This window comes from Ricinus communis, chromosome 6 (assembly GCF_019578655.1).
Source record: "Ricinus communis isolate WT05 ecotype wild-type chromosome 6, ASM1957865v1, whole genome shotgun sequence".
In the NCBI taxonomy this organism is placed as follows: Eukaryota; Viridiplantae; Streptophyta; class Magnoliopsida; order Malpighiales; family Euphorbiaceae; genus Ricinus; species Ricinus communis.
The window spans coordinates 17,071,384-17,099,025 of NC_063261.1; the positions used below are offsets into that span (position 1 = coordinate 17,071,384).

Sequence of the window (27,642 nt, forward strand, 5' to 3'; positions counted from 1 at the left end):
TTTAAATAATATTTAACTCATTAAAATTATTTTAGTTAATAATTTATATTTAATTATATTTAAATTAATAAATTAAAAGTTAGAAAGAATTAAATATCTTTATATATAGCATATTATTATCATTTGATGTTTTGAAATTGCATTATAATAGTATATTTATCTTTAAATATAGGATGTAATTTTTATATTATCAAGTTGACTATAATATGTGCAAATTTATTTTTACAAATCATATATAAAATATGAAATTATTTAATTTTAGTTATAGTAAATTTATAATTTTTAATATTATTAAAATAAATTGACTATAATTAATTTTCTTTTTCTCTCTTCACAAATTTTTATTTATGATTTTTAAGTTATTTATTTAAATTATAATGAGCTTAAGAATTTATATGAAAAAGAAAACTACTAAAAAATACTAATTTTATGAATATTAAAGAAGTGCATTAACTATCTAGAAAGATATATATTAATTAGTATTAAAAAATTTATAATTTTATACTCAACCGTTAGATTACTTTAACGAAAGCAAGATTTTCAACTTGCTTATAGAATTTATTTATAAAAATTAGATTAAGTTTATAAATTTAATAAATGGTTTGAAAATCTTACAATAATTTTTAGGATGATAGGGTGAGGAAGATAATTTAAAGTAATTTAAAGTATAGATTGTCTATTAATAATTAAAATTTTAAATATTTTAATTGCAATTTAGTATATAAAAATGAAATTATCTTTTGTCTCATGCAAAGCATGAACATTTGCTCCTATTCAGAGTAAAATAATATTTTTATTGTATATTTTATATTTAGTCAAATAAAATATTTATAGGGTAAAATAATATTTTTATTATATTTTTTGTATTAAGTCAATTAAAATATTATAGATATATGCTTTTTATTTTATTATTATTTTTAGTTGAATTACTTTATATGCAATTCTTTCCGTTTATGCTTACTTACTTGATATATATATATATGAGTTTTAAGTTCCAATTGTTTATTAATCATTATAATTATTTTAAAATATTTACAAAATTTTAGTTGAATAGATTAATTGAAAGTTTAATGACTCTTCTTAGAGATTATGAAATCGTTATCTAAGATAATATGGTTCCAGACACTATTTTCATCAATTAGTTTCACTCAAATTTTTAAAGAAATAAATATAAAAGTTAATTTCTCATATTGAGTCAATTGCTTATATATCTTATATTTTAAGAATTTGATTGCCAAAGAGAACAAATATGCATTTGATAGTTCTATTTTAACTTTAAATTTTATTTTAGATTATTTGTTACGATCTAAACATAAAACTTATTCAATCAAGAATTAAAGTATTCAGATTACGTTAACTATTAGTTCATCTAATTCTGTATTCTTTTTTTATCATTTACTCTATGTAAATTAGTAGAATGATAAACTAATTAATGTGATTCTTAACCATTTAAGTGTAATGTAACTCAAAATTTTAATTAATATAATTATTGTTAACTAATTTAATTTACTTTAATTAATATAATACTCATTAAACGATTATAATAATAATTAGTAAAAGATATTTAGATCTCTGTATGTGTAGCAATATCATTTTTATCTTTTATTATCTTAAAAATAAAAGCTATTTCCACTATAAATTGTTAGGATTACAATTTTTTCTTCATGTAAATAATTTCTTATCTAAAGAAAAGGTTATAACCGTATTACTTTAGATTATAGAAATAGATTCACTATTTTTTAAATTAGTATGACAACAAACTAATTAATTAAATATTTTAATTATTTAAGTATAATTTAATAATTTAATATTTATTTATTTTTATAGTATAACAAATATTTTGATTAATATTTATTAATTAATTAATTGGAGAACCAATTATTCTTTTACTTGTGTTTTTCTTCTCATTTGATATGCAAGTGTTTAGTTTAGTATTTATGTAATCATTGTTTCTTATTCTTTATAAGATAATTCATTTCTTATTTATGTTTTCCAATGATTGTAATTAATAATTTTATAATTAATCAAACTCTTTATCAAGTCATACATAACTAATAAATTAATTATTATTTATTTTTTGAAATGAATAAAATTATTAATGAATTACCTTTAAATATAATTTTATTTTAATTAAAAGAATCATTAACCAATAAAAGTGTTTGTACTGAAATTTTATAAATAAATCATTAAGTTATTCTATTTTATTTGAATTTTCAATTTTTGACAAAACAAACAAATTTATAAACATATTAGATGTTTTTTTAAGTTGATATTTTATAACTAAATATGTTAATAAATATATATCGAATTTAATTTAATAGCTCGAAATTGTAGTATTAATATATATATATCGAGTTTTATTTTTTGTTTTTAAATTATGCTATAATAATAATTATAATTATAATTGGAATGTCATTATATATTATATTGTCAAGTCACTTATAATTCGTACGAATTAATTTTTATAAATCATTTATAAAGTATATCATATATGATATAAGCTTAATGAATATGTATTTTGTTCAATAAAAATAACATAAAAATTTATTATTAAATATTTATTTTTATTTAAGAATTAAAATTTAATTATTTAATCATTTGATATGTTAATATTTTTACTATATCTTTTAATGTAAAATTGTTTATTATTTACTTTTTAATTTAATAATTTCATTATTAAGCCGCTCATAGGGCGGGCATTTATCTCGTATATATATACAAAAGCAAGGTTGTAACTTGTTTTCTCTCTCTTCACAAGAACTTTTCTATAATTTTTAAGTTATTTATTTAAATTGTAGTACTTTTCTATAATTTTTAAGTTATTTATTTAAATTGTAGTGAGTTTAAGAATTTATATGAAAAAAACTATTGAAAATAAAAATTATATGAGTATTAAAGAAGTTCATTAACTATTCTAGAAAGACATATATTAATTAATATTAAAAGTGTTATAATTTTATACTTAACCATTTAATTATTTTAAATTATTTTTCTCATTCTATCATTATAAAAATTATTCTAAAATTTTTAAGCCACTTTTTAAAATTATAAATTTAATCTAATTTTTATAAAAGTTATTTATAAATTTTCTCTCATTTATTTAATTATTTCAAAGTTTTTTCCTTACTCTCTTTCATAAGAATTATACTAAGCTTTTTAAAATATATTTTGATTTAATTTTTATATATTTTCTTGTTCGATGTTATAAAAAAAACTCTAATTTCATATTTTAATATAAAGATATGTATATGTATCTAAATAACTATGCTTAATAAACCATTACATCAATATTATATCTAATTCACATAAATACTTTATGGCTAAATACATAAATGGACCTTTGAACTTGTTCCAATTTTACAATTGGCCTTTAAACTTAATTTTAATTCAATTAGACTTCTCAACTTTACGAGTTGTTATTTTTAGCTCCTCCACTAATAGTATGAATAAAAAATTAATATTCTCACTAATGACATTATTTATAATAGGAAAAATACATAATTAAACTATTGAACTTATCTTATTTTCGTAATTGGCCCCATAAAGTCAACTCTGATTCAATTGCTCATATGACCTTCATGAATTGTTATATTTAAATCCTTTATAAATGGAAGTTAAGTGCTTTGAATTAATCTATTGTGAAAAGTGTATTTCATTAATTCTAATATATTGTTTATTGATAAAAAATAAATATAAATATATTGTAAGTAATAATTATATAAATTTTTAGTATGTTGAGCATTGCATCAAATTAAGAATAGTTGATTACAAGAAGATATGAAAAAAGTATGATAAAAAAATCAAATGGTAGCTTGAGTTTATAAGCTATAAAATCCAATGCCTTGTCCAATTAAAAAGAAATGGTGAATGCAAAGCGGATGTTATTCACAGGATTAAAGCACCAGCAGATTCGATGGAAGGACCGCACGACGGACTATTAGCTCAGTAGTAAAAGGTGCCCGACAATTGCATCGTTGTACCTGAGCTATGAAAGCTCTCAGCCACAGGGATTATTTAATATGCTCATTAGCACCAATGTCACATGTGAATGTAGAATTCCTTTTGAAATTAAAAGATAAGTTCTAGCACACTGATACAACTTGCAACTGTGAAAAAGAGTTGCCGAGATGAGGATGCTAAGATAGATGTGTAGACCATAAAAGAAAGCATAAAGCTCGTAATGAACATAATAGGGAAAAAAAGTGTAAAAATGTCTCCCATTAAGAAGTTGAGAGAATGTAGATTGAGATAGTTCAGACATGTAGTCGCATACCTTTTGATGCTTCGGTTAGAAATATTGATCATATTAAAGTTGGTGAAATAAAAGAAAGATCTAATTATTATAAATTTTACATTTTTTAATTAATATTTTCTAATTATTTTAAAATTCTAAAACAATTATCTATATTTCTAATTTATTTTTAAAAATAATTCTCAACAATAATTTTTAAATTTTACAATAAAAAATGGCATGGCAAATCAATTATACTTTTTACTATAAAAATTAGTGAGTCAATAAAAATTTATTGCATATATATGAAATTTTTAATGGTCATTATTATTAAACTTAGAATAAACTATTTTACTAATTCATAATTATTATTTTTCTTTTATTCCTTCTAAGATTTTGTTGTCACATTATTTCTTTACAAATTATACATTTTTACTATTTTATTTTTATTTGTAGTATATTTTCTTATATACTTTTATTAATTTTTATGATTTCAATAAAAAAAATTTATTTTATAAATTATATCAAATCAGTTATTGACACTGAATCAAATGAATTTGAAAAGGAAAATACAACCATGAATTTATAAAAAGATAAAAAAATAATTTATATTCTTATATTATATAAATTAATAGAAACATCCATAAAATTACAATTATCAAAAAATTAACATTAAGTCTTTTTTATGATAGACAATTAAAAATAAAATTAATATTTTATTTTTTATTATTATTTAGAAACGATAATGAAATAAAAAGCAAACCTACTAATAGGCTTAAATTAATTAAAATATATAATATTTATAAATTAAATAAAAAATTTAAAATAAAAAAAACACTTTGTAATTAATCAAATTTAAATTTTTAATAATTTTAAATGATATTACATATATAAATAGAATTTATCTCATACAAGATTAAAATTTTAAAAAGAAAACCTTTTCATATGACACTAAATCAATAAATCGATAGCCAAGACTTCCCACTCATCTTTCTTAATATAAAATTGCAAAAACAATCATCAGAAAATATTTTCAAAAAATAAATTAAAAATATAAATATATAACTTAAAATTTTGAAATAATGGAATATTTATCATCAATGCTTATTGATTTTAAAAAAAGATCAGTTGTTAATCATTACAGATCAGAGGGTAACATGAACTTAGTATCCTACTGTCCTGCCTGGTGCACAGATATCAATCCATCAAAAGGAAGGTCTCCTTCAGCTCTTATTTTAAGAGAACCGAGGGTGAAGAGACACCTACAAATCCTCAATCCAAAAAGGGGAGGCACCCTACAAGCCAGGGGACAGGCCTTGAAGCCCTATTTCCAAAAGAGAAACCTCTCCAAGCCCCCTTTTCAGGAATTTCAAGAAATTTTAATTGACAGAAAAATAGCAGAAAATAAGGGCCAAAACCCACCAAGTATTTAGATATTATTGGATTGCGTGCATCTTTTACCAAAGGCTAAAGAGTTGAAACTACACGCGAGCCCCACATATGTGCTAGCTTAGCTTCCCTACACACTGGCTAACAAATCGATGATAAAATGTCAATAGATGAGCAAAAATGTAGAAATAAAACTAATTTAGGCATAACAGAACGTAGTTATGATCCCAAACATTTGCCAATGGGTAACAAAGACATGCCATGCACTAAATGTCAATACATACGCCTATGTGATTACAGCACTTAAACCACCGCCCATACTACTGAATCAAATGACAAAAAGCACAACTAATGAAGTTTCACTTAAGAGAACAAAAGAAAAAAAAATTGAAACTCAAAAGTCTAATCATCAGTTTCAGCAACTCCACCTTTGAGATGCAAGTGCTTCTCCCTCCTCTGGAACTCCGTCAATCCTTTCCCACTTCCAGTCACACCAACCTTACCATTGGGGTCGTCAGGAGACTTGAAAATACTCTCTCGCTTGCGCCCTGAGAAGAAACCAATCTGACAAAGAAATGCACAAATATCAGATCAAAGGAATGAAAAAAAAGAAAATCATTTTCATAGGAACTAATAGTTCTCTTCACATGCTATTTCCTAAATGAAGAGGCCACGGAGCACCAGGAACTAATAACTGAAACAAAACTCCATATTCTAAGAGGAGATGAAGACCGTGGAGAGTTTATAACTATCAATCATTTAGTTCAAGAAAAATCAATTCTAATACAGCCATAAATAATACTAAAATTTTAAAAGGAATATAGAATTGCAAGACCGAACCTTTTTAGAGCTGCCTTTAGTAGTCTGGAACTGCTGCCATGCATTTTGCCGCTTATTCTGTACAACCTCCAGTTGCTCAAAACGCATTTTCGATTTAAAAGAATGTATCTTCTTTCGCTTGGCAGCTTTCTGTAAGAGTTAAATTTAGCAAGGTAATCATCATCATCACATCAAAAATTATGGAAGAAAAAGCAATAGCAATGGAAATAAGAAAATATCTTATAAAGTCATTTTATTAAGTAAGAGTAATAGTACAGATCAACTTCTTTTTTTCCTTTTGGAAAAGAAAGTAACTGAGGCTAAGAAAATGCTTTGGATATGCAAAATGTAGGTCAGATTGGTTACTCTGGTGGCACATAAAAAAGGTGTCATTTTAAGTCCGATCAGGCAGAAAACAAGTATGCTGATTCAATTTTAAATGAAGAATCAAATCCAGTTAACCGTTGCTAAATTCCACAGAAGCCATTAAAGATTTCAGAATAAGCGAGAAACGGTTTCAATATGCTGCTTACCACTTCCTCTGTGTCATCTGGATTTATACGAAGCTTTGCTGGCAAACTTCGGGACTGAAAGTCAACGGAAGCAGCTTGTGCAATCTTCCTTTTGATAGCTTGTTTTGTAGCTTCAGCAACTTTTTCAGCTTCCAGTAAAGCATTGAACTCTATCAGTCTTACATTGGCAGGATCCACCTGGGATAACCAACTGTCAGGAAAATACCATCCACTGTTTGATACAAGGTAAACAAGATTGACATAAAAAAATCGATAAGAAAAGGATGAACCATATCCAGTAGAGAAATCCTAAACAACCTAATTCAGTAAAATACACATTAACCCAGTCTCGTTATGAAATAGGCGGTAACTGCCTCTTTGAAAAGACATACAATAAAATAGCTAACAAAAGAAAAGAGCTATATATAGCCCTAACCCACATAATGCAATAGCTCGTAACAGTGTGATAGCCATAAGGGCATGCTTCACTCTTGATTCTCAAATAACCATTCTGCAATGGACCACAATGCTTGTATGCAAAGAAAACTGATAAATAATGGCCATTACATCAAACAACAGCTGTTATGTAAAGCATGTCCATGCCAAATAACTTCATCGTTCACATCACAGAAAGAAAGCCTCTTAACTCTTCTTTCTAGTCCAATAACTAAGAACTATGGCAAGATAATACTATCCTCCATAGTTGACAAATGGGCTTAGGTAGAACTCATTCCCAAAAGCTAGCTCAAAGGAAGAGGGTGCTCAATCCATATATACACTATAACAGCCCAGTAACTAGGCGATGTGAGATAAATACAACTTCTAACACCCTCCTGCACACTTGGCGTGATATGCAAACTAGCCAGGACCAAACCCATCATCACAGACAAAAGGCCAGTTCTGATACCATGACAAATGGGCTTGGGTAGAACTCATTTCCAAAAGCTAGCTCAAAGAAAGAGCGTGTCCAATCCACATATATACATTATAACAGCTTAGTTACTAGGCGATGTAGGATAAATACAACTTCTAACAAATAGTAAATATATGATTTTACAACAGAGACTAAGTGAAGACCTTATGAAAGGAAAATGGCTTCAAAAACAAATATTCTTGAAAATGCTTTGGACCATAATTATTTTCATTTTCAGCATGTCTACAAGCAATCAGCACCAAATGGTCTAATGCAAGAAAGACTTAGCAGCAAACCAAAATGGATGGCATACAGCTAGGACAAGGTGGTACCTCCACATGAAAGCATTGATTATTTTGGTGTAGTAAACAGAAACCTTACCTCTTCCTTATTCCCCCACTCATCATAGGAAACAAAATATCCATTTGGAGTATGCCCCTCAATCGTTGCATCATACCTACACATTTAACTAATCAAACAAAGCAAAGAAAAGAAGGTAAAACAAATGAAATAAAACAAAACATTGATTAGATTGTGAAATGTTTATGTTTATCACATACCACTCCCCATCTTCACTATATACAGCTTGAACTTTTGCACCAATAGGGAACTTCTCATGTTCATCAGAGATGCTTGTCGATACCTAATTGAGGAAAAAAGTAATATATCAGCACCTAACGTATGTCTTCACAATAAAGTTTTCGCTTATGGCATATTTATAAATAGTATCTTAATTTCTTGTTCTTACCCTGCCATATGCATCTTTCATAATATAAAGTTCCAAAATATATGCAGAAAAAGAGTAACCTACAGTTTTATTTACCTTAGGTTGGGGCAAAATAGGGGATTCACTAGTTCCTGTCCCAATATCTGATCCAGGAATCTCATTCTGCTTTGCAGTTGCAAGGAGCTCCTCAGTTAGAGCAATGACCTGCAATTTGACATTGTTAGCCAGCAAAAAAATAAACAATAATCTTCACAATTATAAATGCCAATCTTCATAAAACTTCGAACTTAGAATCTCAGTGTGAACATCTCAAATCAGGTCAGGCAGAGAGGCGGGCTGGCCATCACGACACATAGCACACCTGCAAATGAACCAAGATAGAAGTGATGGGCATCTTGATGAACTTCTAAGTTTTACAAATAGCTCCAATATTTTTATTTCTTTTAAATAATATCTCCATACAGCCCATATTTCTGCAACATATGAACTCAAGTTAGTATGAAAACCACCCTCACCTTATCAACCCTGAAATGAAAACAAATCCCCACGGGAGCCATTAGCAGCTAAACAATGTTGCTTGTTTGAGCAACATGTTGAATCCTTCAAGAGAGAGTAGGCAGAGATAAAAAGAAGAAAGGCAATTGCATCAAAAACACCTAGAGGCTCAATTGATAAATCTACCCAACACCCATAAGGAAACACCTATACTCTACTTTGTGACCACTAGAGAGGATGTCGACTGTTTCCAAAAAATAAATAATTATTCACAGTAAATGCCCAGATAAACTCAAATACAAGGAGAAAAATATTTAATTTAAGAATAAATGAAAAATGCAACCTAATACAAATAATCATAAGAAAGGATCACCTCCTTAAGCTCCTTCTCCATGTCCGCATACTCAGAATTATAAGGATCATCAACTAAAAGCTCTCTAACCTGATAAAGATATGCTACATATCATTACCCGATGTAAACAAATAGTTATAAGTGTAAGGTTATGAGCCTGCACTATGTACATGCAAGCAAACGTAAATTATTATCACAAAAATTAAAACGACTACTATTGTGAGACTGTAATGATGAAACTACCAATTAATTTAAAAGAAAAAAGAAACACCTGATTCAGTATATGCAAAATCACATAATTCAAACTCAATTTCAAGAATAATACCACCAAAATGAAAAACCCTAATTCTATTATACCAAATTCAAAAATATAAATCCAAATTTAATAATAAAAAAAGAAAAAATTAAAGAAAAAAATATCAAACCTGATGAAGCTGTTGTTTGTAAGTGGAGAGATTGGAAGCGAGCTCTTCTATGCTTACTTCTTCTCCACCTTGCATCTTTTTGTTCTTTAATTGAAGAATTACTTATCAGATTAGGAAAAATTAGGGTTTCAGGTTAATTCTTGTAGAGATTCTTTCTTTAAAAAAGAACTGAGAGAAGACGAGACGAAATTGATTTGAGATATACCAAAAAGGATTATACAAAACACAACGCGACTCTACGCATCAACTCCCCTTTAATTTTGTTTCTGACCCAATCATTTCATTTTTATTATACATATCTCCCCGGTTTTTCTTAGTATTTGATAATTGGTCCCCAACTTTTGCAATGCTTGTTGGATTTGAGCCCAGGTCCATATATGGATTTAATCAACAATTTGTGAATATATTTAATACTTTTAATTATTATTATTATATTATTAGGTGATGTTTGAGAATATTACAAATAGAATAATAAAATATAATGTATCTTAAACTAAATTAACTTGTTTGTTTATCTAAAATTGATAGTTACGATATTATATATAATTATTTAGGATATTTTAGAGTTTTTTAATAATATATTTTTATATATAATATAGTGAAAATAAGTGTTTATACCTCTTAAGCTTAATTGTCTAATTTCGGGTAATATTAGCCAAGAGAGAAAAATATGGAGAAAAATACTGAAAAATGAGTTTAAATAAGACTATTGTTGTCGAGGCCCAAAATTAAGACGCTTGGATTGCCATTTGCTGTGCTAGCCAAATTATATAAGATCCAATGAGGGAATTTTAGTCATTTTATATTATTAATAGGATTTATATTAAGAGTTATTTATAGGATAGTATTTAGTGGAGATAAGAATATTTATAGTCTTATCTATGAGATAGACTTATATTGGTATATTTATCTCTAAAGAGATTTATCCTGATGAAGGACTTTTCTCTATATATATTTCTGCAAATCTAGTTCTAAAAGGAGGATGAGAGCTCTCTCATATCTGCTCTCTGCATCTGACCACCATTCTTATCGCTGCAATATTCTCTACGATTCTTCAATATACATTTTAGTTTTAGTTTTTGTTATTTTTTTAAGATCTAAGAAGTTATTTAAGAAGTTGAGAGTGAGGATCAAAAATCTTTCTACTTGAAGGATTTTAGATTTCAATGGAGCTTTCATTTTATTGTTTTTACGTCTTTTTATTTAATACCATGATCATTAGGTTAAATATGTTAGGCTAGTTTTTATAAGTGTTTAGTTTAGCCTTTTTACTTTTGTATGAACCTTGTTATTTATTTATTTAATGAATGATTTCTTTACCTTTATATCTTTATTAATTTTAGTTATTATTGTTAGTTGACCATCATATCAATTTAATAATAGTAGTTATTATGAAAATATCTAGGTTGAATGTATTAGATAAACTATCTTTGCTTCAATCTATGTTGGCAGAATAAATTTTAATTGCATCATTAGCTTGAGTAATTAAAGGAAAATACATATCACCATCTCATTCATTAAATCTAAGCTTAAGATAAAATAGGGAGATTACTAAGTAATTGGCTAGGGTAAATATTGTTTTTATTTATGTTGTGAAATAAATAACAATAAGAAGAATAAAGAGTATTATAAACTAAAGAATAAAAATGAAGAAAATAAAGAGAGAAGAGAGAGTAATTTTTCTGTATTGTATATATATATATATATATATATATATGTGTGTGTGTGTCTGTGTGTGTGTTTATGTGTTTCATTTCATTAGTTGTGACACCTATTTATAGGTGTAAAGGGTTACAGAGATAGAGTTTTATTTAGTATAAGGAAATATATCCATAGACATAATGATAGGCATTCAATATAATCTAAATATTATCATAACACTTCCCCTTTAGATGTTTATTACAATGAATATGCCTCGTTAAAATCTTACTAAGAAAAATCCTGTGGAAAAAAGTCTCAGTGAAGAAAAAAGAGTACATCATTCATGTAGAAGCTTGCATCATAACACTGCTTCGTTAAAAACCTTGTTAAAATAACACAATGGGACAAAACCTAAGCAAAGGAAAAAAGACTATAGTGCATCAAAATCTCTCCTTCATGAAAACATGACTTATAACAAAGATCTCTTAATCTGCACATACCAATTTTATTAAATAACTTGTCAAATATTGTTGTATGGAGTGATTTTGTAAACAAATCTGTCAAATTATCAATTGATAGAATTTGATGAACATCTAAAACACCTTGCTTTTGAAGCTCATGAATGAAAAGAATTTTGGTGAAATTGCTTGATTCTATCTCCTTTAATATATCCTCCTTTGAATTGGGCAACACAAGCTAGGGCTGAGTATGGATCGGTCAAATTCGGTTATCTATAAATTACCAGTACCATACTAAACTTCGGTTCTTTTAAAATTGAAGGTACCAATACTGTACTTAACATAAAAGGATCCGTACCGTATTGTACCAATTTTTACGGTTGAATATAGTTCGGTTTGGTACTATCTTCGGTTCTAAAAAATTTTAAAAATATAATTTTATTCTCATCTTTAATCAAATATATTTAGAAAAAATATGATTACCAACCTAAAAAAAGTAGCATGAAGATCTGAATTAGAATTGCAATTACATTCTTGAACAACTTGTTTTGCGATTCACTCACTTGCAAGTATAATAATTCATTCAATGTTCAAATACAAACTATTAAAATAAATGTTACTGCTAGCATAAAAATATTTTATAGATGAGAATCATTAAAATAAAATATTTTTTATAGTTGCAGCCAACAATTTACCCATCAAAAATAAAAATAAAAAAAGTAAAAAAAAAATACTCGGGACTAAGCAACGGTGGCACAGTTATGGAAAGAGAGCGCTAAAGAGGAAGACGCCTATGCGAGCCAATTCTTGCTTTTGCCTTTCTGTGAGCCAATTAAGCGTGGCGCTAAACAGGAAGACGTCTAGGCGAGCGAATTTCTTCCTTCTTCCTTTTGATTTTCTGTCTAGAAATTTTCATTAGGGATTTTGTCTTTCTGAATTGAAAATTGAGAGGTGCAGCGGTACGTTCTAAAGAGAAAGACATCTACGCGAGCGAATTTCTGTCTTCTTCCTTTTGATTTTCTATCCAGAAATTTGCCTTAAGGATTTTTTCTTTCTAAGTTGCAAAATGGAAGGTGCGACGGTGTGTTCTAAAGAGGAAGACGGTGTGTTCAAATTGTTAGGTGTAGGCTTATAGTATGTGTTAAGAAAAGGTATTAGGGTTAAGTTAGTAGATAGTAAATTATAAATTTAGTATCAGTATATTATATGATATATTAATATATAACTTATATTTTTTTATAGAGTATAAAATATATTATAATATTATAATTATTTTTAATAGGTATTATTTATATAATATAAATAATTATTAATAAATATATATAAAAAATTTGGTTCTACGGTTTGGTCATGATCAGTACAAGACGGATCGGTTATGGTACGGTTATGGTACGGTTTTTACTAAAGAACTAGTACTATACCATAATAGAAAAAAAAAACTAAAATTAGTTCAATTCGGTTATAAAAAATTTTGATTATTTCGGTTATAATATTTTTCGGTACGGTTATTCGGTTCGGGCGGAAATCACCGGGATCCATGCTCAGCCCTAATACAAGCAGCATTATCTTCATATAGTATTATTAGGCTTTCTTTATCAAATGAAAAATCACATATTTTCTTAATATGTAGGATCATAGATCTCAACCATGTGCTAAATATGTCCTTTTAATCTTTTTGGGTTATTATAATCTAAAATTTTAATATTTTAACTCAATTTATCCCTAGATAAAAAAGTGAAAGCAGAATAAAATTAAAAAATAGTTAATAATTATTAAAAATTTATAATTTTTAATATTATTATTAATAATAGCTAATTATTTATTTACTAAAATTTTTAAAAATTAATTTTTCTTTTTTTTGTTGAATTCATTCTTTTAATACACTCTCTTAAAAAAGAACTAAATGAAACTAAAAATATTAAATTTTAAATTAAAATGGTCTAAAAAGCCAACAAAGTTTATTTGCCTCCCTCAAAATTTAGAGACCTATTTGAACCTTCCTACAATTTTTGCAGATATATTTGTTATACTGTTTATAATAAAATAATATACCTCGCTCTCAAATATTAGAAAATGATATATAAATGCAGATATTGAATAATATTGAAGCATCCCGAATGCTTCTGAATTATGTTAAATTTGTCGATTTTATTCATAAGAACAGAAGTCGCTACAAATGGATGATTCCACTCTAAAGCAAAGCGAAGTTCCTTCTAAATTCTTTTATTTTAAGAGAAAAAGAAAATAATAAAACGAGATTTTAAGTTAATTCTGTCGAGTGAAAAGACAACCCAAATAAGACAAGTCTGAAACAATCTCAAAAATTGCACTCAGATTCTACCGACCATATAAAAAAGTTAACCAGTACAGCCAATTTGTGCAGTAAACCTGACTTGTGCCTCAAATGGAAAAGCAACATTTGCATTTTTACCTCTTTAACAACAGTAAAAGACCCAAGTAATTGTTGCCCTATACAATAATAATAAAAAGAAAAAAGAAAAAAAGAAGGCCATGCCTATATTTGAGAATGGCAGGAAATGGTCATGCGATTCTTCCTATGAGCTTCTTCGACCAAAATCTCAGTATTCTTAATTCCCCATTATACACCTCTAATTGGGGGCTGTAACTGCGTTTCTTTCTGTTTCTTCCCTCCACAAGGAGCTTATACAGCAGAAAATCAAAACAAGGGTATTTCTCATTCAATCGCAGAGACTTGACTAACATGTCTAGCAGGATCGAGATGGCCATCACTCATTCCGGATGGAGTAGTACTTTTCCCAGAGAGTAGGAGATTTTGAAATTTCATTCATAAGATTTTTGAATTTATGGCTGCAATCACCTCCACTGCAACACAAAAGAAATATTGATCAAGCACACGCCACATGTCAACTATTGACATTTCATAAAGGACGAAAGCTCTTCTTACGAGATTTAAACTTATGAAGCAATAATTCAAACATACACCCAGTATATCTATAACAGCCAGACCATCACAATGCCATTGTACAGAGGCGAGGTCAACTTTTAAAGAAGAGAAACAGCAAAGTGAATAAATAAATTTGCAGATTATGCATGCCAAACCTTATGCGATTTAGTGCTGCAATTGCTCGAAGAGCACTGCGAATCATGTCTTCATTACGATCTACTTCCTGCTTAACAGCATCTTGCTTTGGCTTAAAATTGACAGTTTTTTGGAGAGGATCAACCAAAGAGTCCAGAACTGCAAGTTAGAAGAACATCAGGAAGTATGTAACACTTGAGATTCTTATCAAGGTCTAGCAGTCGATAACTGACTAACCTGCCAAGACAGCAGATGGACATTTATCTGCAAGTTTTGAGAGGATAAGATGGCAAGGCATTTTAACATCATAGTGATCTGAAACATGCCAAAACACCAAGTCAGTTGAAGTGATAAAATTTTCGAAAAATGAAAAGATACAGTTAATTTTTCCAATATTCATTTGCTCACTACAAATAGGAGAAAAAGAACAATAGCACAGGTACCCTAGGTTGTCTGGACAGAATAAATCAAAAAGGATTTCCTTTTGCTGACAAAAGACCCTTAAATGTGAATGAAAAGCAACTAAACTTAATTAACAAAAATATGAGTGATCATCAATAGGATCATGCTACACTTACCATCAAGACCAGATTTGAGGTAAGGAACAATGAAAGATGACGGGTTTACTTGATCAAGACAACTATCCAACAGGGTATCTACACATTCAAAAGCTGCTTTCCTCAACTCAAGTCCATCATCGACAATATGCTTGAAAGGCCCAAGATCAACTGTTCGTATCAATTCTTGCTGCACCAAGTAAAGAACTTAAATCAAATAAATGAAAAGATCTACTACAGTGGAAGAGATAAATAAAGCCAGAAAAGCCAACTTCTTGCTTAGCAGCATAACCGGAAATACTGTAAACAACAGTGAACTATAGATTTTATATCGTAAAAGGAATTAAGTCACAATAAGCAAGGGCTTCATTAACCACAATGAATATGCACTTCCAACTTCATATTGCAGTTGCTGGAGTTTGCTATTTCAAGCAACTTCAACTACTAAAGCTTACCTATTGACAAGACTAAGAGAATAAATGCTATTATCAGCTGAACTATTTTTCTCCAGAATCTAGAACTCTGCAACTTATACAAAAGGTGTTATATAAACTCAATAGAGAACTCAGCTCCTTTGGAGTAAAAAAATGGTCCTACTACCCAAGGATGCTGCCAGTATGAAACATACCTTGGTGAAGCAACCATTTTACCAGATATTTAAGATTCATGGAAGAACATAAAAGCAAAGCAGAATTTTGACTTACTAATCAACAGAACCATTTTGAATATCATTGTTCTCACCAGAAAGTAAGACATTAGCTCCAAGACCACGAATAATTTGTAGCATGAGTATAAAGATAATTGGAAAAAAGAAATGCTTTAAGACTGAAGTATGAAATGTGTATTGAGCCTTTAAGCACCATGCTAAACCATCCAGAAGAAATGGGACATTGTAAAGTTAAGATATAGAACTGTTTCAAGCACAGGGCATGTTGAGTCAAGCATTTTACTATCAGCATTGCTGCGTCTTGACACAGTGACAATGAACAACACATTTAGGATGCATCATAGGCAAAAGATACTCCAAACATTTTCAGGTTACCTTCACAATTGTTTGATCATAAAGAAGTGGCAATAATTCTGGAAGAAGTCCCTTAATAAGATTAGGCTTGTTGTGAGCAAATGTACTTAACGCCAGTACAGCTGCACGCCTAACATGCTGTGCCCATATAGAAAAAATAGCAGTTAAATTAAAAATCCAACAATGCACCAGAAAACACATCCTTTCTAACTCCTGAGACTTACCCGGTCATGATCCCTGATGAGCATAAGGAAAGATGAAATCTCAGGGTATATGATCTCATCTATCTTCTCTGGCCGCTCAACTATAGAATATTTTACAGCAATGACCACTGTTGCTCTGGTGAATGCAGCTGGACTAGTTGTCCTCACCTATACAAATATCAGGACATGATTAAAAACTACTCCTGATTAGTTGTAAATACTAAGGAATATGAGCCTGTGAAACCCATGGTGTCATTAATTTTTTGGTCAATTACCTTAAGTGCAGGAACAAGTTTTGCAGGTTCAATAAGTGCAATTTTACCCAGACACTCAGCTACAACATTTCGAACACCCTCTTCCTCACTCTCACAGTGATTAAATAGTAGTTTAAGTATCGTCTCAACACTAGAATCCTGGAACTCTGCTTTATCTACAGATTGCCTTACAATTACCTGAATGATAAAGAAAGTCCAATATTAAAATAAACAGATAAATTTGAAACAATAATATCGTGTTCAATATAGATTCCTAAATCAGAAAACCCACCTCCTTCAGAGAATGAAGCAGGAGATACTGTTTCTTCTGCTGATTATCAATTTGATCCAAAATAAAAGGTAGGTACTTGGATAGATTACCAACAGCAATATTGCCAAGTGCATAAGAAGCAGCAGATTTTATCTCTTCAAAAGGAGATTGAAAGGACTCTATTATAATAGTTTCTATCTGTGCGTGCCCACTTAGATCCTTCCTCCTCCCAATCTCCCCTAGGCATAGCAAGGCGAGGTGCTGCTTAGCCTACAGCGTTAAGATGAAACAGTAAAATTAAGCTCATTTTCAAAAAGAATAAAAATAACAAGTAGAATTAGGCATTAGAACAAATAGGGCATTACAATAGATTGTTAGAAAAGCATACTACAGAAAAGAAACTCACCGAGTTCGTACTGCTGTCATCTTTAAGAATTTGTGTCAGCATTTTCACCGTAGTAGAACATTTCTGATCTCCTGCAGCAAGGCAGAGAACAGCTACACATTGGGCTATTGAATATAAGGCCTGTTTTGCCACACCACCTGATTGGGGAGATGGCTTAGCACTTGACAGAAGAGAGTCCAGTAAAGTATCAAAACTTGTATTTGCGGAATAGACCAATGCGGCAAAAAAGTTTTGTAAAGCCTGCAATACCAAACTAATAAAAATTAGAGTCAATCAACTCTAGAATATAATAGAAGCACTAGTAGCAGCATTGGAAGTACCAAAAGAGCTTGACCCTGTAGCAATGAGCTTTTGATCAATGTTAGTGCCTGGGGAAGAACTTTATTTCTAACTGCCAAACCAACATTTGGGCTCGACCTCCTGTCACCCATCAAAGTGCAACAGAGTTCTAGAGCAAGAGCAGTCATGTGCAAGTCTGAATCACTGACACAGGTAAAAGAACAAAATTAGCATTACCATGCTTCAAAAGGTCACCAAAAGAATCAAGTCAAAAAAGAAAAACATACCTTATTAGAGTTGACAGTTCAACAATAATAACTTCATATGCGGATGAACCAATCTGATCACCATAAGCTACAATTAGGGAATTCAGTGTTCCCAGAGTTGCCTGCCTTAGAGCACGATTAGCCTGTTTTCCAGAAAAAAAAAAAAATCAGACTTAAGAAACAATACATGTGTACTTTGGGACTTGTTACTCTACATAAAACACATGTTAAAAACAAGTGAACAAACTCCATACCTTCCGGAGGAATGCTGTTAGCTCTGCAATTACATGCTCCAAAACACACGATAGATCAATCCGAAGAGGAGAAGAAGCAATGACAGCAAAAGCCTGCATTAAGGAACTCAAATTTTAAGTAATGGCACAATATCATAAACAAGCCAAGAAAATTCAAGTGGCATAATTTCAGATGAGACAGCTCGGGTAATTGAAATGATTAAGGCAGGCTCACATATCACAAATACAGGAAGACTGACCTTCACAGCTGTAAGTCGTGTTATTTCATTCCCCATCCGGTCAACAAGTACAGGAAGGCATGCCGGTAACTCTGCTCTGAGATTATCACCAAATGTTGAAATGACGAGTCCCATGCAAGAAATAGCGCATTCTTTAACTTCCTGGAGAAGAAGAAAGAGCAGCATAACAAAACCAGGCCAAAGAATTTTATCATGTAAAAAGTAGAATACCAGTGAAGCTAACCTGGTCTTGATCTTGGTTTGTCAAGCGTGACATTATGGCATTATATATTGGATGAACATAAGGTTTGAACTCGAAACCCAGGCCCTGCATCAGAATATCATTTCATGTTACCAGAAATAGTATAACAAGATTTTAGACAACTAGAGGCTGCACAACTATCTAACCTGAATATTAGGACGCACTACGCGAACAAGTTCCCCACACACTCTTAATGCCTCAGCTGTTACCTTGTAGTACCGCTCACCAACAGCTGATAAAACAGGACTGGAAAGAGCCTGCAGGAACAATATTTCTATATGTCAATTATCCAATCAATAAACTCATGTTTGTTTCATGTTATAAATAACATATGCATAAAATAATTAGACAATTTCACCAATATACACTTGTGTGTTTCAAGTGACATCTTGTGACGCATGTTTCTCAATTTCTCAGTTTGAATGGTTTATCATTTTAATTTTTGCAGTTTTATTAGTTTTGTTCTCTCTTTTAAGGATTTAGTGATTTGGGGATTTTGTGGAAATTCATTATGGAGTTTTGAAATTTGTTTTGAGTTAACTTTCTGCAAAGTATTTGATTGAATTATTTGGTATTTGTTGAGGAGTGAGTTGTTGATTGCTTGAGGACAAGCAAAAGCTTAAGTGTGGGGTGATTTGATAGGCATCATACTACACATGTTTTCATGCCCAATTATTTACATTTTTGTGCATGATTATCTCATTTTATGCTAGAATCACCTGTCTTTTGTTTCCTTTCTCATTTCAGGTCATTTTTGAAGGACAGTATCAACAATCGAGGGAAATACAAGTGATTACGGACTAGAATCCATCAAATCGGGCGAGGACTAGCACCCCGAGGGTTGAGCACGGCTTGGACTCCGGCCGTGCTGAATTGCCAACTAGTTGCCTTCCAAGAGTGCCTTTTGGCACGGCCCAACTCCCCAAAAAGAAAAAGGAAAGGAAAGTGTCCAAAACTTTAGCTGCTCCATTCAACATCAAATTCTCGTTTCATATTTATCAAATGCAAAAAAAGAAAATGAGAAAAAAATAAAATCAAAATCTTGCTTGTAGTCTTTCCCAGGTAAGCCTATGCCAGAATATGATCCACTGGTTCTTTTAAACACCTATCTCAGCATTACTCAATCACTCCTGTCGGAAAGCACAAAACCACAAACAAGAGCTCTTCATGTTTAATACCGATTCGATCCGAGATCTCTTAGTTTAATGTTTCTTGATCTTTTTCGTTCCATTCTATTTCATTTTTGAATTGAGAAATATTTTGTTGTATTAGAATCTGATTATACTTATGATTCTATTCAATTGACAGAATCAAAAAAAAAAAAAAAAAGAGTAGGGTGCATAAACAGAACTTCTGCTTATACAGAAGTTCTGCTTATTATTCAGACGCACCTACTCCACTAATAAAATTAAGCAATGATATAGGTAAAAAGGGGAATAAAAACAATGTACATGTTGAAGAGATAAATTTCACTCAACTTAGGAGCAAAGAAACAGGGTACTGCATATAAAAAGGTTAATCTTAGGAGAAAGTGATCTTAACCAATAAACAGAATACATAATAAAAAACAGATGCCACTGTATCTGAAATAATATAATGAGTAAATATAAAGAGCTAAAACCATCTATCACCTTGATATGGGGGTGGAAAACAGGAGGAGAATGTGAAGCCAATACCAATCTTGTAAATACAAGGGCTTCAATCTTCAAATTTGAGGTTGATGATTTGTCCTGGACAAGGCCATGGAGGAAAATTTTGACAAAGAATAATGAATATCTATTAAACCATTAATGAGAAATTATTCTCTTGTGATACACTTTCAGCTTGGTTACTTACATTTAATGCCTTCTCAATTCCTGGAATGAGCGATCCAATGTGTTCTGCCAGGCAGTCTGGCAGGACAACCACCAGTTCTTTCAGTACAGAAAATGCACCAACCTGCAGAGAGAAGAGATTTTGTAAATCATGGTTATATATTATAATTAGCTTGTGACCACAAATACATCAATTCCTACCTTTGTCTTAATAGATTTCTCACGCAGCTGCCTATTTATAGATTTAACAATCTTTGGTACTTCCTGCTTCAGTAGCCATCTTGGGCTGCACAAGAAGAGAACCCATATGTAATTCACCTGAAGACAGCTCCTAAAGCAAGCAACTAAGTGCAGAGAATTCCACTTTAGTGTCTAATAACAAGCTCGCAGTTTTCGTAAATTCCAAACCCATTTATACATTCTGCTAACTAGCAGCAAAATAGTTTGCAACTTAGACCCATATGCTTTTAAATGGTGAGAAGGTACCACTGCTATTTTAGATAAGAAAAGAGACCACTTGAACGAGTTCGAAATAGACAAAGAGAGCCTATCAAGGTCTACTGCGGAGATTTAGACTTTCCATCCTAGTGGTACCCAGAAACATCTTTGATGTTTATTTGAAAATGACCTTTATGTTTTCAGGAGTTTCATAAAAATTCCCAAGATGGTTTCCAAACCAGAGAAGAAATGAAAATTTTAACAAATGCAGCACAGGCACACACTCATAAAAATAGTAACAAATATAAAATTTAAACTGTCACAACACATGCAAACAGAATGTGAATTTGAGGTTTACGAATAGAGAAAAAAAGAAAAAAATTGAAAAGATATCAGCAACTTGCCTTAATTCATTCATGTCAATCTGCCCCTTTGTAACATTTCCAGTTTGACGCAGTAGCTCAATGAATGTATTGAATACATCCATCTGCATCGCAACACAATCAGAAGACTAGCAGAAGGAAAAGTATAAAAAACTGCAATTCGTTGATCCAGACTTACCTTGACATTTTCTTCCCTTTCTTTAAATCTATCAATCAGCTTAGGACAGGCCTGTATCAAACAACATGAGCAAGGAATTCTAAGATCAAAAAGAAAAACCATTTAGTCAGCAAATCACGTCATTATTGATCAAAGACATCAAATGTCAGAAGCAGTAACCATTTTTGAATCATCCACCCACAAGCTTAAATTCAATTTCAAACATAAAGAATGAAAGAGAAGTCCAGCAAAACCACCAAAAAGAACAATTTTAGAAAAAACAAACTTAGTTATTGCAGGGAACAAAGTTCAGACTTTTACAGAATAAAATGATTCAAAAGTTAATGACATACCTCCTCATAAAGCTTTGAAAGCAGCTCAGGACGAGAAACAATCAATGCTGCTAAGCATTTAGCTGCTGCTCTTCGAACTTTCCAGCTGACATCCTCATCATCTGTGTACTCATTTGCACTCTCACTGCAAAAAGGACTGAAGGTAAGTAACTACTTCATCAAGCACATGCATTACGCATCAGCTCACATTCATAATTAAAACATACTCATCTTCCTCCTCTTCATGACTTTCATCATCAGTATCCTCTTCCATGTTATCAGTGAAGTTCGGATCATAACTAAGATATTCAAGAGTAAGAAGAAGAATTTTATCGCAGTAAGAATATATGTCTCTGGGGCATCTGAGCAGAAAACTTTCTAGTGCCTGTGGTCAAATAGTATAGTCATACACAAGCAGAAAAGGCCTGTTAAGAAATAAGTGTGAGAAACAAAACATCCAGGCACGCATACAGCACCTGCAAGCTATATTCACGAAGTTCCTCATCGTTCTCTGATGCACTTGTGCAGTAATTAATTAGAATTGGCACAGTGTCGCCTAGATGAGGTCCAAACCGGTATCCCACAGCACGGCTGAAACACCAAAAAATCACCATTTGTAAGCACAAAGCAACTCAAGTTCAAACTTTAAACTTGGAATGTTATGGTATTGATTCATGCAAACTGAACAAATGCATCTCCCTATTCAACGTCCCAAGTTTATACCCAGAAGCACATGCATATGCATTAGGATGTCAGTCATCATGCATTTAATCATACACCCCATATCCAACCCTTCCTAGCTCCAGTAATAACTCAAACTTCACTTTCTTCCTTTGAGTTTCTGTATTTTCTTTAAAACATGACCTTGAAAGGGAAAGTGAACAAGTCAACATAAACAAGCACATACAATTAGCTTACCTTAAAGCGCCAATCATTTGAATATTTGTTCGGGTCATTTCAGGTTTTACACCTTTACTTCTTAAGTTCCGAACAACTTCAACTGTTGCTTTCGCCAACAAGTCATCCGACAAGCTTGACGCAAGGGATGCTGAACACAAGAAAATAGGTTATGCCTAATCTCCAATCTTATCAATAAATAACTTGAATCCTAGAAGTGCCACCTCTAGTAAAAGACCCATCATAGATAATTGTAAGTTTCCTATAATAAAAACAAAATATATTTCTTAAAGCCAATTGGAATAGTGGCAATAAGAAATTTATAGTAAGAGGAAAATCAGTTGACTTTAGAAATTGACAGGGTTCAAAGGAATCTACTCTGCCTGTTCAAGCATACAGAGACAACTTTCAGAACTTCAAAATTGAAGATAAAAAAATTGTGACAGAATCACCAACGTGTCAACAGCATATCTACTCTATGAAATGGCACTCTTACCTAAGCATCAGCTAATGCCAAATTACATACATGGTACCAATCAGGGCTGTTAAATGCACCATTAAACTAGTTCAAGTTTACGAATATTTTTACCGACAGAATTCACTGGTAAAATCAAATAAAATTAGAGTAATCTAGCGGGTTTACACAATAGTCTGTAAAACCACGAGTTTACCGATAAAATCAGGTTGCTCCAATTTTTGGTTTAATCCTCCCTTTTCTTATTTTTATTTACTTTTTCTCAAATTCACAACACCTTTATTTAGTATAGCTCATCCAACTATGTAAGTGGATAGAAAATAAGATTCTCATTTTTAAATTATAAAGTTTCTCATTTATAAATTATAAAACTTAAACAGTAAAGAGAGAATGCATAGCTTATTTCTCAAAGTAATAAAAAAAAATTTACTGAAGTGCTGATAAAGAACAAAGTGACTTCTTATTATTGTAAATACATATTAATTATACTTCTACATGGTATGATATTAATAGAATTTAAAGGCCATCCATATTTATTTGTTCTAACTTAATTGATTCTATTGTACACTAGTTTTCTATACATTTATTTAAGAACTTAGATTCCACATTTTAAATATAATGATTACATGTTACTATAATATTGTATTTAACATGCAGAGGCCAAGTAGTGAAATGTAATTTTGGAAACATATCAACAAAGTCCATAGTTACTTTTCATGGTTTTTGAATCTTATGGTTTTACGATTTGATAGTATGGACCCCCCTACGATTTTACTTAGAAAAGAAAGTTTAAACAACTCTTTTATTAAGTATAAAGTCTAAGAAAAAGATTGCAAGAAAAGGACGAACAAAAAGCAAAAAACATATAGTTCAGCATTGTGGAGATAATAGGGAACTAGCCAAAACTCCAATTAGTTGGAAAACTTTGATCCCAAAATCAAAACCTTAATTACCACAATAAGCAAACAAGCATAGGAACTATGAGTTCACAACATTATTAAAATGCCTTCAAAATAAAACACATATATTGATCTTACCAATACAAGAGACAGTCTTCTTTCTGATGCTAGCTTGATTGGAATTCAATTGGGACAAAAGCGCGTTTAAAAGCACCTCATGGTCAGTTGCCATCAGATTTCCAAATTTATGAAGAACATCACATAATATATCCAGACATTCACATTTTATCTCGGTGCTCATACCCTGAGACAGCAACGAAAAAAAAAAGATTTTAAACAGTAGCCAAAAGGATAAAGTACTGAGACTTTCTTTCTAGAAACTCACCAGACTAGATACTCCTTTTATCAACTGCGGAGATAAAGATACAAGAATGGCTTGAGCCAGAGATTGAGTTGTGACTTCAGATATAATCGTCTTCAAAGCTATGCTTGCAATATCACGGTGCTGATCTTTTCCATTGAGCAATTTATCACAGAGCTTATTAGTCATCTCCACGACACGTGCCTCACTGACCTTCTTCACCAATGGAGCAAGACTGCAAAACCATATTAACAGGATCTAAGAGCAGCCTTGCAACAAGATAACTGTTTACTATCTCTTTTTTTTTTTTCTTTCCACTTTTACTCAGTTTCACTATATAAATTTGAACACAAAGTAAAAACATAAATGAAACCAACAGTTGTAAGTACTACGGAAGAAACAAAAAGCCAGCTCAAATCTCCCAACCCCAGTGATGCCTTAATGTCCAGAATTCTTCCGTACACTTTGAGATGCATACTATTGCATAATTTAATTACACATGCCCTATAGATCAACATGCACATCTCTTCTGGATGTCTGCAGTTAATTGTTACAACAGAAAAAGGGAAAAGCAACAATGTAAGAAATTATTACAGGACTACAAAACCAAGATATTACAAATGGCCTCGGTTATGACATAGAAAAAAATAAGGCCTTTTCGTGCAACTATCAATATAAGCTACACAATAACATATCACAAACTTCACACATATTTAATCCAACTATTCGAAGCAACATCTTCAAAAAAATGTAAATGTTACAAAGAAATGTATACCACTTCACAGCCAATCCAGAAACATCACCAGCCACATCATCAAGTTGCTGTAGAACAATATTTGACAACTTTATCTCCAAATCAGTATCAGGTTTGAAGGTGTCCTTGCTTAACTCATTAAGTAAGTCGGATGTCGCCATATATCTGTAATCTTTATCTTTACCCATCATCTGCAAATAAATCCGGGAAAGAAAAAAGATCAATTGCAATAGAAAGAACAACAACTGTCATGCAAGAAGCAGGGCACCTAGCGTGCAAATGTATACATATGCGAATAGACAAAAACTGAACGATAAAGACTAAATTAGATCATACCTTTTCGAGAATGCCAGTAATTTGCAAATTCGCCATCTTTGGAACTCAAATCAGCTGATATCAACCTTTTGTTATATCACACCCTAAAGAGAGAAACATAAGGACAATGTTGAGGCTGGTAAAACCAATGGACCCGATACCCATGCACATGCAACCACTACTATTTTGTCATTGTATACAAATAGAGCTAGCATAGAACTAAGGGACTAAAAAATTAAAAAGAATGAAATAAAAGAGCCATATAATGACCATCGAGCATCATGTATATTTAAAGTAATAACAATATAGAATAGACCCAGGTCCAATACCACTTCAACCAGCAATACACCTTTCATTTTTTTCCAATCAAACTCAACACTGGCAATGCAAATTCAAAAATACAATGCAAGAGAGAGCATCCAAAGAACCCACGTTATTAATATGTTTCTAATCAATCTAAACAATCATTGAGAAATGAAAGAGAGCATCTTGTAAAAGATTATACCCAACTGATAAAATAAAATGCAGTACATTAATCCTAAGCAAAACCCATTCTTCAATACAAAATGGTAGAAAATTAAAGACGCGAAAATATAAAAAGACTGAAACCCTAAAAAGTCACTCCAAGGACAAAATCAAGAAATCATCTACAGAAGCACAGTTTATAAAACCCTAGAAGCGAAGTAGTGTAGAATCAAAGTCAGATAATTAACACCACAACTAAAAAGATTTTCGTCAAGAAAAAGATAAAAACAACTTAAGAGCAGAAATGAGTAAAAATGGAAAATTTGTCTTTTGATTGTACATTGATAGAGGAACCAAACAAGACGACAAGCAAAAGGTAGAGAAGAGATCAAGAAAGAAAAACTAAAAAGCGTACCAAGGCGATTGAATTTCAGGGTGTTAGGAAAGTGAATTTGATCTAAAGACTTTGTTTGCTGTTCGTTTTGGCTTTGGCTTTGGCTTTTGATGCTACTAATGCTGCTACTACTACTAGTTTGTGATTTTGTTTCATAATATGAAGAGTGAGTCTCTGATTGGTGACCCAAACAAGACCACTCTTGTTAATGTGTGTATCAAATCAACTATGAGATTATGGAACAGTGCGACGCTTGCCACCGAACCAAAGCCCACACTAGAGCCCTGATTTAGCCGATGGGTCAGGAGTGGAACCAAGCTTTTTAGACGGAGAAAAAAAGAATGGAGGGGGGGGGGGGGGGTTGGGGTTTACCCTTTTGCCATTTTTATTTATTTATGAAATTTGTAATTAAATTATTTTTATTTTATTTTATATTTTAGTATTAAAATTATATTTAGTTTCTAAAATAATTACATTAGTGATTTTTTATAATTAAGATTATCGTAATTTATTTAAGAAATTACATGGTTGAACTTTTATATTTATTTAATTCTTCTAATAGTAGTGTGAATACCATAAATATCAACAGAAAAAATTAAAAATCTTATTTTATATAACAATTAATGTAATTCTATTTAAAAAATTTAACATTTTTATTGATAACTTTTTAAATTGCTTTTACTAAAAAATTTATACTTTTATAAAATATCATATCATCTGAAATTGAGATTGAGCTTTCATTATTATGTATGTTCATATAATGTATACACATGTAAGATTATTTAAGAGTTTTTAAACATAAATTATAGATTCATAAATAGCTCTGTATATATTTATTGAAAATTCACTTTTAAAATAATTACAAGTAACATTATAATTAAATATATATATATATATATATATATATATATATATAAAGTGTTGATACTAGTTTTTTTATTAAA

The 27,642-nt window shown here is 30.7% G+C and overlaps 2 protein-coding genes across 11 annotated transcripts; both read right to left on the minus strand.

Annotated features, from left to right (window-relative positions):
* Positions 1-5,801: 5,801 nt before the first annotated feature.
* LOC8262560 (survival of motor neuron-related-splicing factor 30) lies at positions 5,802-10,093 on the minus strand. Of its 10 annotated transcripts, none has more exons than XM_048375833.1 (9): positions 9,864-9,944; positions 9,107-9,528; positions 8,879-8,952; positions 8,688-8,795; positions 8,425-8,507; positions 8,246-8,333; positions 6,973-7,183; positions 6,461-6,589; positions 5,802-6,184 (listed from the first exon to the last, which is right to left on the minus strand). In XM_048375833.1, the coding sequence occupies exons 4-9, from the start codon at positions 8,750-8,752 to the stop codon at positions 6,023-6,025; spliced, it is 738 nt and encodes a 245-aa protein (XP_048231790.1). In that variant the 5' UTR covers positions 8,753-8,795; positions 8,879-8,952; positions 9,107-9,528; positions 9,864-9,944; the 3' UTR covers positions 5,802-6,022. The 10 variants fall into 10 exon arrangements, with proteins under 10 accessions (XP_048231790.1, XP_048231787.1, XP_048231791.1 ...); XM_048375830.1 differs by having other exon boundaries at positions 8,688-8,952; positions 9,107-9,191; positions 9,460-9,528; positions 9,864-9,924; XM_048375834.1 differs by having other exon boundaries at positions 9,460-9,528; positions 9,864-9,915.
* A 4,176-nt stretch (positions 10,094-14,269) lies between these two features.
* LOC8262558 (cullin-associated NEDD8-dissociated protein 1) lies at positions 14,270-27,023 on the minus strand. The gene is made up of 29 exons (XM_002527780.4): positions 26,720-27,023; positions 25,861-25,943; positions 25,546-25,715; positions 24,795-25,005; positions 24,548-24,713; positions 23,057-23,186; positions 22,615-22,729; positions 22,366-22,523; positions 22,160-22,283; positions 21,828-21,878; positions 21,671-21,753; positions 21,030-21,114; positions 20,851-20,952; positions 20,646-20,744; positions 19,161-19,271; positions 18,997-19,080; positions 18,774-18,914; positions 18,535-18,627; positions 18,302-18,423; positions 18,056-18,218; positions 17,736-17,975; positions 17,351-17,599; positions 17,080-17,256; positions 16,826-16,972; positions 16,623-16,739; positions 15,602-15,770; positions 15,261-15,338; positions 15,044-15,182; positions 14,270-14,806 (listed from the first exon to the last, which is right to left on the minus strand). The coding sequence occupies exons 2-29, from the start codon at positions 25,894-25,896 to the stop codon at positions 14,710-14,712; spliced, it is 3,657 nt and encodes a 1,218-aa protein (XP_002527826.1). The 5' UTR covers positions 25,897-25,943; positions 26,720-27,023; the 3' UTR covers positions 14,270-14,709.
* Between the last annotated feature and the right edge of the window lie 619 nt (positions 27,024-27,642).